Source organism: Phoxinus phoxinus (assembly GCF_949152265.1).
Source record: "Phoxinus phoxinus genome assembly, chromosome: 9".
NCBI classification, from domain to species: domain Eukaryota; kingdom Metazoa; phylum Chordata; class Actinopteri; order Cypriniformes; family Leuciscidae; genus Phoxinus; species Phoxinus phoxinus.
Window position 1 is genome coordinate 17,179,237 of NC_136884.1, and position 12,837 is coordinate 17,192,073.

The 12,837-nt window shown below is 40.2% G+C and overlaps 1 protein-coding gene across 1 annotated transcript in view; it reads left to right on the forward strand.

Moving 5' to 3' along the window:
* The window catches only part of LOC307003663 (copine-8), a 129,659-nt gene that overhangs the window by 81,598 nt on the left and 35,224 nt on the right, over positions 1 to 12,837 (forward strand). Inside the window, exons 9-12 of the mRNA XM_079622375.1 lie at positions 252 to 356; positions 7,446 to 7,487; positions 10,078 to 10,153; positions 12,724 to 12,777. Coding sequence (XP_079478501.1) covers positions 252 to 356; positions 7,446 to 7,487; positions 10,078 to 10,153; positions 12,724 to 12,777 — 277 coding nt within the window. The remainder of the gene's footprint in view (positions 1 to 251; positions 357 to 7,445; positions 7,488 to 10,077; positions 10,154 to 12,723; positions 12,778 to 12,837) is intronic.

A 12,837-nucleotide genomic window follows, 5' to 3' on the forward strand; every position in this document is an offset into this window, starting at 1 on the left:
ACAGTGAAGTCTGCCAAATAAAGTGTGATTTCAGCTTAGTCAAACATGATATTCTCCGATGGTTTGTGCAACATCAAAAGATTACAGTTACTTACATTTTACAAGTGTTAAACGTGCATGTCTTCAAACAAGAGTAGACTGTTAATTTTAACATTTTAAAATATAATTTGGTCATATGCGTTAACTTTTGACTTCAAACTCAATCATTATGTTGATGATAGTTGCTGTAATATTTTTCTTTTATCTTACAGATTTACTATTTGTCATAAGACCGAGGTGGTGAAGAACACGCTGAACCCTGTGTGGCAAGCCTTTAAAATCCCCGTCAGAGCCCTGTGCAATGGCGATTTTGACAGGTATGGAGTGTTTTGTAGTTTTGTACTGCGTTAAGGTATTTTTAGGTTCGATCTCCTCACATTTGAACCACATTTAATATACAGTAAACTGATCAACTCATCATGCATCAGTTAAATTCTAAACTCCATATTTATATTATAGTTATTTGATACCTGTAAACAGCATACAGATGGACCAAATGTTATCACCATATTAATGCTATTTTAAAGGGGTCATGACATGGTTTTTTTTATTTTATTATTATGTTCCCTTAGGTGCAATTATAGTATTACTATAGTTTTTTTTACAAAAAACTTTTAAAATGTAGTGATTTATGACCTTTTCCCACCCTGTTTCTCATCCTCTGATTCAAACAGTCTGTTTTGGGGGTGTTTCCCCTTTAAGAGTTCAGTGTTAACGCCCACTGTTATGATTGGCTAACGTCAGTGCCTATGCATCAATTATTAACGCCCCCAGCCAGAACCTGTGCGGATTCGGCGTAACTGTTTAATAGCGGGTGATGCATGCGAAGCGATGGCTCTTGCTGCTTGCAATGATAAAACCTTATTATGTTTGAGCCGGAATCAGAGGAAAATGAACCATCACCACAACAACGAAGACTGGATCAGCTCGTGTCCACATGGAAAGTGAAACTATTTTGAATTAATAAAAAAAAATTAACCCGAGACACTTGAAAACGGATTATTGTTGCATAATTATCCTATAGCTTCATTTGCTAACAGTTTAACATTATTTAACTAATTCCAATGAAATGATAGGGTGTACCACGGACAAAAATGCATGCACAGACAGGCCATATTTGAAGATGCAGCATTGATAAAGGCAACATTTTTAATTTTCTATCACATGTAGGTCTACTAGAAAGGCGACATATTTTCAAGATTCTCTTATACAAATGTGTTTATATTAGCCATGGTAAAAAGTAAGTTTGCGTCGTCGTTATTGAGCCCATAGTCGGCACGGACTTATCTTTGAGCAACAGTTTTCTGGCAAAGACAAGCATCATATTGGGATTTTTTCCTCAAAACAGTCATCCTTCAAATGTATAGAACACTGCCGTGACTGGGACGTCCGCAAAAAATAAAGTGCATCCATTTTTCCCTGACGACTGGATCTTTCAGCGTATTTAAAAAGTAGTTTAAAGTTTTAAATACATTACTTACAGTTTGCGTCGTCGTTGTTGAGCCCAGAATAGACGGCATGGACTTATCTTTGAGCAACAGTTTTCTGGCAAAGCTCAAAACACTCATCCTTCAGATGTACAGAACAAACGCTTAAACTAACACTGCCGTGACTGAGACGTCCGCAAAAAATAAAGTGCATCCATTTTTCCCTGACGACTGGATCTTTCGCAGCGTATTCAAAGATGTAGTTTGTCCACAGCCAGGAACAGCACATCTGCGGCATCGTAATCTCCCTGTACACAGACCCACTCGCTCTCCGTCGACTGAACACTTGTGAGGCGCGCGGCGCGCGGGCGCGACAACGATACGAAGTGAGCGTAGTTGTCTTGCGCTTTAAGCGTAGTTGTCTTGTGCTGGAGGCGGTCATATGCAAACGCTGGTACGTCACTTCGTACCGTGACGTCACTTCTTACCATGGATCCAGAACGAGCTGTATTTAGAGCTTGATTAAATAAATGATTCGTTTATAATGGGGAGGACGTCTTAAGCTATGAAACTTGCAGGACGTTTTAATGGTACAAAGACCTCTTATATACCAAAAGATCAAGGCAAATTTGGTTTCTCATGTCATGACCCCTTTAAGGCTCAATCCCAATTCACCACTTGCCCCTATCCCTTGTTTTCGAGTGTACCGCTTGGCCCTTAAAACAATTGGCCAAGGGGAGTTACAATGGCCAAGGGGTTGAAATATTCCCCTACGAAATGGAACAACCCTTCATGATACCCGATAAGTTTTTACATGATTACTCCATGCCAACGACTGACAACGATACCAATATGCCGTCCTCCACTGTGGCAATCTCTGTCGTATGGGCTGCTGGTAGTGTAAAGCGAAAGTAAATGTTTCAAAGTGAAATACATGGCTATAATTGAGTTGTTGACTGTGTTGTGTTTACACGATAACCACGCGATGCCGGACTGATTCACTCGCTTTATAAAGACATGTGAGAACAAATGCTTTTTACTTTAGTTTAGCTTCATTAACGTTACAAGGTAACTAGTCTCAGCCTCAGACGTCACGCCCACGGAACGTTGGCTAAACGTCTGATGCATATGGTACACTTAACTGGAAACACTTCAGGAATGTCGAAGTCGTCATCTGATTGGTTGAATTTTATCGGATTTCCGGGGGGCGCGAGTGTCGCGTTTATTTTCGGTCCGCCGGGAAACAAAGCGCAAGACGTGTGATTGCGGAAGAAAAACTGTTGTGTTTACATGAGTGACAATGAGCATTTATCAAGATCAGCTAAACGTAGGATTCTCAAAAGTATGCGAGGTTCACGGCATAGACTCTTTAAGAGATGTCCAGGAGTTTTGTTTGAGGCACTTAGTGGAGACTTGTTGCACGCCGGTCTGTTGTGGGGACATTTCCATGCCCCGAAACGTGACGCTGAACAAAACGAACTGTAATTGGTTGTTTGACATGTCGGTCAAACGGCCTTATGGGCGGGCCTTGGCCAAAGAAAGCTGCTATGAATTCCAGACCTTCAGCCGTCAGTCTGAAGGTCTGGCTACGCGAGACTACCAGGTAACTAACGTTAGTAGCGAAGCAAGCAACACTGTCTGCCTGGTTACCAAGACAACATGCTAGCGGCTGAATTAGAATCTCTTTTTTATGATTGTTTTGAAGAAAATCACCTTTCACTTTCTTGTAGCCCTCCATTCGGAGTGTGCCTCTGAAAAATCTCCGTTTCGAGGGCTATGTAGCCCTACCCCTTCGCGCTACCCGCAAAACGGAGGGGTAGGGGCAAGGGGTGAATTGGGATTGAGCCTAAATGCTTTAAATGTTGTTTTTGGAGGTCTCCTACAATAGTTTTAAATGCATCCCATCATCCAAAGTCAAAAAACACTTTGCAATATCACCTCTTTTCTCACAGTGTCTAAACAGTTCGATAAAGTATTCGGATCTAGCATATTCCATGCTAGATCCAGGTCCGGTACCCGACCTGGGTGAGGCGGATGCTAGTACTTTGTTGTTGCTACGGCATGAGTAAATTTTCGGTCAACTTCCTTCGCGATCGATATCGCATGTTTGCCGATGGCGCGGGTTCAGACCATACTAAATGTTCTGACCGCATTTGTGCAGGACATAGCTGTCCCTCTGAGGACATTTTAGAGGTTACAGGGACTGATGGCAGCTGTACACAGGCTACACTGTAATTTAAATGCGGCAAATTTGAATGGATTAGTTAAACAGAGGCAGAACACCGTACAATCGGATAGGTAGCATTATTTGATAGAACTTCATATTGACGCACGGCTAAACAAAGGCAGAATACCTCTAGTAATATTAAGTAACTACATTTACTTACTATAGGGTTAGGATTAGGGTGTGGTTTGGGGTTAGTTGCATGTAATTATGCATAATTTATAGTTGTTACTATAGTATCTGATTGTAACATTTAACAATGACAATGTAAAGTGTTACCAAAATTATTTTGAAACCATTTAGGGTCAGAGGTTATGACAATATCTGAGATATTAAAGTTTGAGTGAGTGGAGTCGGGGCTAATTTGTATATTCATAGAACCACGTATACTAAATGAGGCAAGGGTGTAGACTAGAGTTACATTCAACTATATTGCCAAAAGTTTTGGGACGTCTGCCTTTACATGCACATGAACTTTAATAAAATCCCATTCCTGATCCGTAGGGTTTAAAGGGGTGGTTGATTATGATTTCACTTTTCTAACTTTAGTTAGTGTGTAATGTTGTTGTTTGAGCATAAACAGCATCTGCAAAGTTACAACGCTCAATGTTCAAAACAAAGGAAGATATTTGCTTTTAAAGGGATACTTCACTTTTTTTGGAAATAGGCTCATTTTAAAACTCCCCCAGAGTTCAACGGTTGAGTTTTACCGTTTTCGAATCCATTCAGCCGAACTCCGGTTCTGACGGTACCAGTTTTAGCACTAAGATCGACGGAAAATGAAAAGTTGCGATTTTCCAAGCCTATATGGCTAGGAACTACTCTCATTCCGGCGTAAGAATCAAGGAACTGTGTGGCCGTACCATGCAGCAGGCGTAATGATATGACGAAGCACCTGAAAATAGTCCCCAGCTCGGTAACTTCCAACATGACCGGGACTAAGTTTGTGTAGTTTTTAGGCGGCAAATTAGGTTTCCTTTGCGATTAGCCATGGTTCTGTGCATAGTAAAGGGCTGTGATAGTAATGTCATCTAAATCGTCTCTCACAAATGTCTCCATGCTACAAGGCACGCTCCCTGTGCAAGCAGGTTGTCACGTTGGTTTGTTGACGGCAAGTGCTTCGTCATATCATTACGCCTGCTGCACCCATGGTACGGCTGCACAGTTCCTTGATTCTTACGCCGGAATGAGAGTAGTTCCTAGCCATATAGGCTTGGAAAATCGCAACTTTTCATTTTCCGTTGATCTTAGTACACAGTTTAACTACAGAAGAGTCAAGTTTTAAATAGGAAAAATATTGAAACTCGTTGGTCATTTTGAAAGAAGAATGCTACTGGACTCATCAGAATCAATGATCTATGCTAAGCTATGCTAAAACTGGTACCGTCAGAACCGCAGTTCGGCTGAATGGATTCGAAAACGGTAAAACTCAACTGTTTAACTCTGGGGGAGTTGTAAAATGAGCCTATTTCCAAAAAAAGTGGAGTATCCCTTTAAAGAAAAGGACTACAACAAACGGCTGGTAGGGACTACATGACATTCCTAAGAACTAAGGGGCCAAGCCCAACCCCTGAAAAACAAACACTTGGCACAATGCAGTCAGGCAAGTACCGTTCTCCTGGCAACCCCCAAACCCAGACTCGTTCATTGGATTGCCAGACAGAGAAGCGTCCACTCCAGACACGTCTCCACTGCTCTAGAGTCCAGTGGCGGCTGCTTTACACCACTGCATCTGACGCTTTGCATTGCACTTGGTGATGTAAGGCTTGCTCGGCCATGGAAACCCATTCCATGAAGCTTTCTACGCACTCTCCTTGAGCTAATCTGAAGGCCACACAAAGTTTGGAGGTCTGTAGCTATTGACTACAGAAAGTTGGCGACTTCTGCGCACTGTGCGCCTCAGCATGTGCTGACCCCGCTCTGTATTTTTGCGTGGCGTCACTTCACGGCTGAGTTAATGTTGTTCCCAATTGCTTCCACTTTGTTATAATACCACTAACAGTTGACTGTGGAATATTTAGTAGTGATGAAATTTCATGAATGGACTTATTGCATAGGTAGCAACCTATCACGATACCACGCTTTAATTCATTGAGCTCCTGAGAGCGACCCATTCTTTCACAAATGTTTGTAGAAGCAGTCTGTGTGCCTAGGTTCTTGATTTTATACTACCATGGTCATGGAAGTGATTGGAACACCTGAATTCAATGATTTGGAGTGGTGTCCCAATATTTTTTGGCAATATGGTGTATTTTTAGACATGAAGATTTTTTTTTTCAAGGAAAAACTTTCAAATATGTATTTTTGGTCATCAAAGATTAGTTTTAAGGGATAAAATGATTGACTACAGTGGGGACTTTAAGAGACGTAAGATAGACAGACCCAACTGAGAAGAGAATCCCAAGCGCAACATTGTATCCTGGAAGCCTCCATCATGAGCAGCTCAAACGGGGCTCTTGCTGTGTGGCGATAAAGCGGGAAGCTTCCTCGCGGTAGCGGCACTCACTGATGAGCATCGATCGGTACCGTAACGCACTCTCCCACACAATGCCTCGGCTTTATCTCTGATTGAACATGCTGGAAACGAAAGAGAGAGACGGACAGACAGACCTAGAGGAAGAGCACTGGGCATCCGGGGGAGTCTGGGACACGAGATAAGCATGTGCAGTCGCTCTAATAAAGAAGCACGGAGTGTCTCGCTGATGATAACACTGAGAATGGGTGCTAAGGGATGCTGTGGGGATTGGGTTGTTGTTAGCATGTGTTGCGTTAAAGCTCTGTGTAATGACAGAGCTGTTCTGTTTGAACTGTGCAAACTCATCACTCGCCTGTCACGCCACGGACAGCAGAAGTCGCAATTATTTTCTGTCAAAACTCACTAATCCGACCCTCTAACCCTGTTATGTGAAAAGAAAGTGCCATGGAAGGAAGAGCCAGCTGGTTTTTAGAGAGATTTTAGTAATAAGTCCAATTATAAAATGGATAGTTCTGGCACTAAAATCTGATTGGATGGGCCATTTAAAAAAAAATGTATAAATATATATATAATTCTATATAACCACTTCAAAAAAAGCCTTCACACACAGCACAGTGTGTCTGATTTTGGTAATATCGGAATTATCAAATTCCAGCTAATTATTACTTATAAAAAAATTACAAGGAAATTGCATTTTTTTCAATCATTCAAATTGAACTTTTGAAGGAAGTTATTGTAGTTTTATTATAGCCAATGATACCTGATGTTCTTGCTTCGTTCTTCAAGGTTTTGAAAAATAATAAAGAGGTTAATTAGCGCAGTCATTAAAGTATTTATCTATCGTCAACAATAAAGCTCTACACATTTTTTTTTGAGTGGTTATGATGATAATTACCATGGAAACAAATAATTCCTGAGTCCAAAGACAGATCAGATTTGATCTAGTTTTCCTCATCATTCTCAACATACATAATCATTCAAAGTGTGCAATATTGTCCGTATAATTCTTTTGAAGAAATTCACACAATGTACAATGCTGCTTTAGCTGTAAAAACAAAACGTTTATTAAAAAATAAACATTTATGTTTCTTTCCATCATACACACATATATTTGATTATGTGAATTATCGTGGCATGGAATAATTTAATTCTCTAATCATGGATGGAATCATATTTCAGCTGTTTATGTGTGATTGCAGTCTCAGTGCAGAAAAAAAAACAGTTTACAGTTTATGTTTAATATGGACCAATTCTCTATCTCTCTCTGTCTCTTTCACAGAGCGATCAAGGTGGAAGTGTATGACTGGGATCGTGATGGCAGGTAATGAACTGTAAACTGTCACATGAAGCTTAAAATACTCATCTGACACTCAGGGCATACATCCATTAATTATAGGGTACAGATAGCTAAAGTCTTCTTGTGTCGTGGGATACAAGAATTGAGCATGAAATAATGATCAAATTCAACAGTCTTTTAAATAATTTGTTTTCAAACTAAAAAAGTCAAACAGTTAATTTGAAAAATAAAATAAAATCCATGGCCAAAAGATGTGTAAAAAGATGTCCAATACAGATGCAAAAGCCCAAAACACACACTTTTGTCTTTTAAAATGTTTCAGAACTCAATTCATAAAGGAAACATCCAAAAATAATCGCATCCAAAATAAAAGTTTGTGTTTACATAAGAAATGTGTGTACGGTGTATAATTATTTTGTATATATATATACACACACATGCTTGTATATATTTTAAGAAATATTTGCATGTATATACTGTATAAAGATTTATATATAATTTATATTATATATAAATATAAATATTTTATATATAAATAAATAAAAAATCTTAAATATTTACATGCACGTGTGTGTGTGTGTGTGTATTTATATTCAAAATAATTATACACAGTACACACACATTTATTATGTAAACACAAACTTGTATTGTGGATGTGATTAATCGCGATTAATTGTTTCACATCTCTAATTTTATACGTAAACCATAACTGCATGTACTGTAAATATACATATTAGACTATTATGTAGATACATTACTGGCTGGGATTTTTGTATTTTGTATTTTTTGTACTGATCAGTCCATCCAACGCTATCTCACGACCAATTCGAGTGAGTACGAGGTAGCTAATTCGTACGAATTCGAACGGCCTCACTCGTACGAATTTGTACGATTTGTCTAAACCTCAGTGATGGGTAGGTTTAGGGGCGGGGTCAGGGGTAGGTCCTCAGTGATGGGTAGGTTTAGGGGCGGGGTCAGGGGTAGGTCCTCAGTGATGGGTAGGTTTAGGGGCGGGGTCAGGGGTAGGTCCTCAGTGATGGGTAGGTTTAGGGGCGGGGTCAGGGGTAGGTCCTCAGTGATGGGTAGGTTTAGGGGCGGGGTCAGGGGTAGGTCCTCAGTGATGGGTAGGTTTAGGGGCGGGGTCAGGGGTAGGTCCTCAGTGATGGGTAGGTTTAGGGGCGGGGTCAGGGGTAGGTCCTCAGTGATGGGTAGGTTTAGGGGCGGGGTCAGGGGTAGGTCCTCAGTGATTGGTGGGTTTAGGGGCGGGGTCAGGGGTAGGTCCTCAGTGATGGGTAGGTTTAGGGGCGGGGTCAGGGGTAGGTCCTCAGTGATGGGTAGGTTTAGGGGCGGGGTCAGGGGTAGGTCCTCAGTGATGGGTAGGTTTAGGGGCGGGGTCAGGGGTAGGTCCTCAGTGATGGGTAGGTTTAGGGGCGGGGTCAGGGGTAGGTCCTCAGTGATGGGTAGGTTTAGGGGCGGGGTCAGGGGTAGGTCCTCAGTGATGGGTAGGTTTAGGGGCGGGGTCAGGGGTAGGTCCTCAGTGATGGGTAGGTTTAGGGGCGGGGTCAGGGGTAGGTCCTCAGTGATGGGTAGGTTTAGGGGCGGGGTCAGGGGTAGGTCCTCAGTGATGGGTAGGTTTAGGGGCGGGGTCAGGGGTAGGTCCTCAGTGATGGGTAGGTTTAGGGGCGGGGTCAGGGGTAGGTCCTCAGTGATTGGTGGGTTTAGGGGCGGGGTCAGGGGTAGGTCCTCAGTGATGGGTAGGTTTAGGGGCGGGGTCAGGGGTAGGTCCTCAGTGATGGGTAGGTTTAGGGGCGGGGTCAGGGGTAGGTCCTCAGTGATGGGTAGGTTTAGGGGCGGGGTCAGGGGTAGGTCCTCAGTGATGGGTAGGTTTAGGGGCGGGGTCAGGGGTAGGTCCTCAGTGATGGGTAGGTTTAGGGGCGGGGTCAGGGGTAGGTCCTCAGTGATTGGTGGGTTTAGGGGCGCGGTCAGGGGTAGGTCCTCAGTGATTGGTAGGTTTAGGGGCGGGGTCAGGGGTAGGTCCTCAGTGATGGGTAGGTTTAGGGGCGGGGTCAGGGGTAGGTCCTCAGTGATGGGTAGGTTTAGGGGCGGGGTCAGGGGTAGGTCCCCAGTGATGGGTAGGTTTAGGGGCGGGGTCAGGGGTAGGTCCCCAGTGATGGGTAGGTTTAGGGGCGGGGTCAGGGGTAGGTCCTCAGTGATGGGTAGGTTTAGGGGCGGGGTCAGGGGTAGGTCCCCAGTGATGGGTAGGTTTAGGGGCGGGGTCAGGGGTAAGTCATTCTTATGAATTCATACGAATTGGGCAACTCATAAAACATGTACAATTTAGCAAAAAAAACATGAATTCGTACGAATTGCCGTGAGACTGGTTTGGTCCATCACATAAATGATCATATTTGATACGTTTTTTTTTTTTAATTATCGGTTGCTTTGATCTAAAATAATTAATCTTTTCATTCATAGCATGATAAAAGGCTGAGTACTGTGGAATTTCAGGAACTTGTCAGAGCTAAAATTTTGAAAATGTAAAGCTCATTATGAAACAAATGTAACGTTCTCCAACAATGTCTCTGACCAATCTGTGTATGTGTGTGTTTTACAGCCATGACTTCATTGGAGAATTCAGCACAAGCTATAGAGAACTGTCAAGAGGCCAGTCACAATTTAACGTGTATGAGGTAATCTTATACATTTTGAATAATTTGCAGAGCTCATTAACACGGTAATTTTTCAAAGTAACTTCACAGTATAACAAATATAACTGTGGTGGCAAACAAAACGATATCACTGAATAAAATTGTCTTTAAAGATTATGGTTACACTTTATTTCGATAGTCCATTTTAGACATTCTAATTACTATAAGTAACTTTGCAACTACATGTCAACTAACTCTCATTTAGACTGTAGTAGACTGTTAGGTTAGGTGTTAGGGTTCGGGTTAGGAGAATAAGTTGACTTGTAGTTGCCAAGTTACGTTTAGTCAGTAGAATATCTGTTGGGGAACCAACAAAATAAAGTGTTAGCAGATATTAACCATACAGTCTACTAATACTCTAATGACAGTTAGTTGACATGTAGTTGGAAAGTTACTTATAGTTAGTAGAATGTCTAAAGTTGACTATCGAAAGATGGTTTCCAAGATGGTTTATTCCCTTCAAGGAAAGGTCAACAATAAGCAGAGTTTGACAGTGAAGGGAGGGCATCCTTCCTCCTTTATAGTCTTGACTCCCAGTATGTTATCTTTCTAGGTTAATAAAAATGTTTTCAACCACGCATGGAACATTTCTTCTTGTTCATCACTTGTTCATCTACCCTTGAGCGTAGGCCCCTCTGTCACGGTCATATAATAGTCACACATTTCTTATTTCCAGCCATCTATACAATGGTCATATACATCCATTCATTCATAAGATCAATAACTGTTCTTTGTTCTATCAAATCAGCAGAGACGCATGTGACTCCACATGCAATCCTCATGCAAATGATCTTATTACACTCTAAAAAATGATGGGTTGTTTCAACCCAATTTTGGGTCAAGTATGGACAAACCCAAACGTTGGGTTAAAAATGTGACCCAATGGCTGGGTTTGTCCATATTTGACTCAAAATTGGGTTGAAACAACCCAGCATTTTTTTTAGAGTGATAATTACTGCCTTTCTAAGCAATTAGAAAGACATAAATATAGAAAAATGCAAACATGATACATAATACATTACATTTCTTCCACATAACTTGCAGTATTCGACTTGTAGGCAGCAACTTTTGAATAAGTGAGAAGATCACAACTTCCAGACAACTTGCGAAAGTAATTTGTTCTCTCTGCTAATTTCCACACATTACAGTTCTCAGTGTGTGGGTACCAGAAAATAACTTTAAGATTTTTTCATGCATAATGAAAACCTATCTTAAAGAAACGCATGAATACGTGAAGTGTAGCTGGTTCCTTTCAACACAATCAATGTTGACATGAAACATATTTTTCCACTTAAGTAGATGTACAGTAGACCTGCGTATGAAAGACATTTGGCTCTAGAACCCAAGCTAAAGATACATATTTTATTATAGGTGTTGTTTATCATTTTTGCACAGTTCATTTATAATGTTACATTTTCCACCTTCTTTATGACAACTCTGAGAGAAATTCTATCTTTTGATAAAGGGATGATATTAAAAAAAAATCAATGTTTTCTCAATTAGAGTGAGTCATTTCACACTGTCATTTAAGAGAAACACTCAGCAACGTGAGAATTTAGTCACAGATCTTGAGATGTTAGCAGATGATCTCATCCCACAGACACTGCATTTGTTCATAACTCATTTAGCATTAGTGAGTGGGAGGAAGAGATCAGTTATTTTATATTTTTCCATATGTGAATAATCGTCACTATAATCTCAGTCTTTTGTTGTGTTTGGTTGGTCTCACATATTTCTCTAGCCTCTTGTTTTGCTTTATTTTTTCCCCTTCTCCTTTTCTTGCATGCAAAAAAACGTTCATGGTGACACTTATTTATATATATATCTCAGTACGGATTGGAATGAAGCAATGCATTTAACAATTCTGGTTCCAATTCCACTTTTTAACAAGATAAAGGTTTTAAGGTGAAAAATAAAATAAAGAAATCTATGAAAATTTTATTTATTTAAAACTAAAAATGTAACTAGACAAATCACTTTAAAAATGACAAATGAATAGACGTTTGTGAACTCTTTATTTAATTGATGTATACAATATTGTTTAAATGTCACAATAAAATAAAACATGAATAACTATTTTTAAATGCTATTTTTGAAGTGCATTTGTAGAAAGTGTCGAGCAATCTCTTTTCTTAATCTTTTAACTTTTTGTGTCATTTTTATGTTCATATATAATTTTCTTTTCACATTTCAACAGAATATGCATTTCTAAACTGTACAAAAATGATATGACCAATAAGTTATTACAACATATGTTACATTGCTTTAACAAATCAACATAAGTTAACTTTTTTATGGTACACAAGATTCAACAAATTTTTTTAAGTCCGTTTAATGTAATTTATGTTGAAATGACTTAAGCATCCAAGTCGATTGTACTTAATTTAAGGCGGCAACTTTTCTTTTTTTTACAGTGTACATAGTTTTAATTTAACTTGGACTGTGTAAAAGGGCTGCCGTATAAATGCAGTCCATGCATCTAAATTATGATAGCGTTTATAGTCTTATACAAATACCTTAAGCGATGACATTCATTCATTTTCTCTCCACAGGTCATAAACCTTAAGAAGAAAGGCAAGAAGAAAAAATATCTCAACTCTGGAACCGTAAGCAAACATTTTTCATGTTGCTTTCTTGCTAGTGTATGATTTTGTTTTTGATGACTG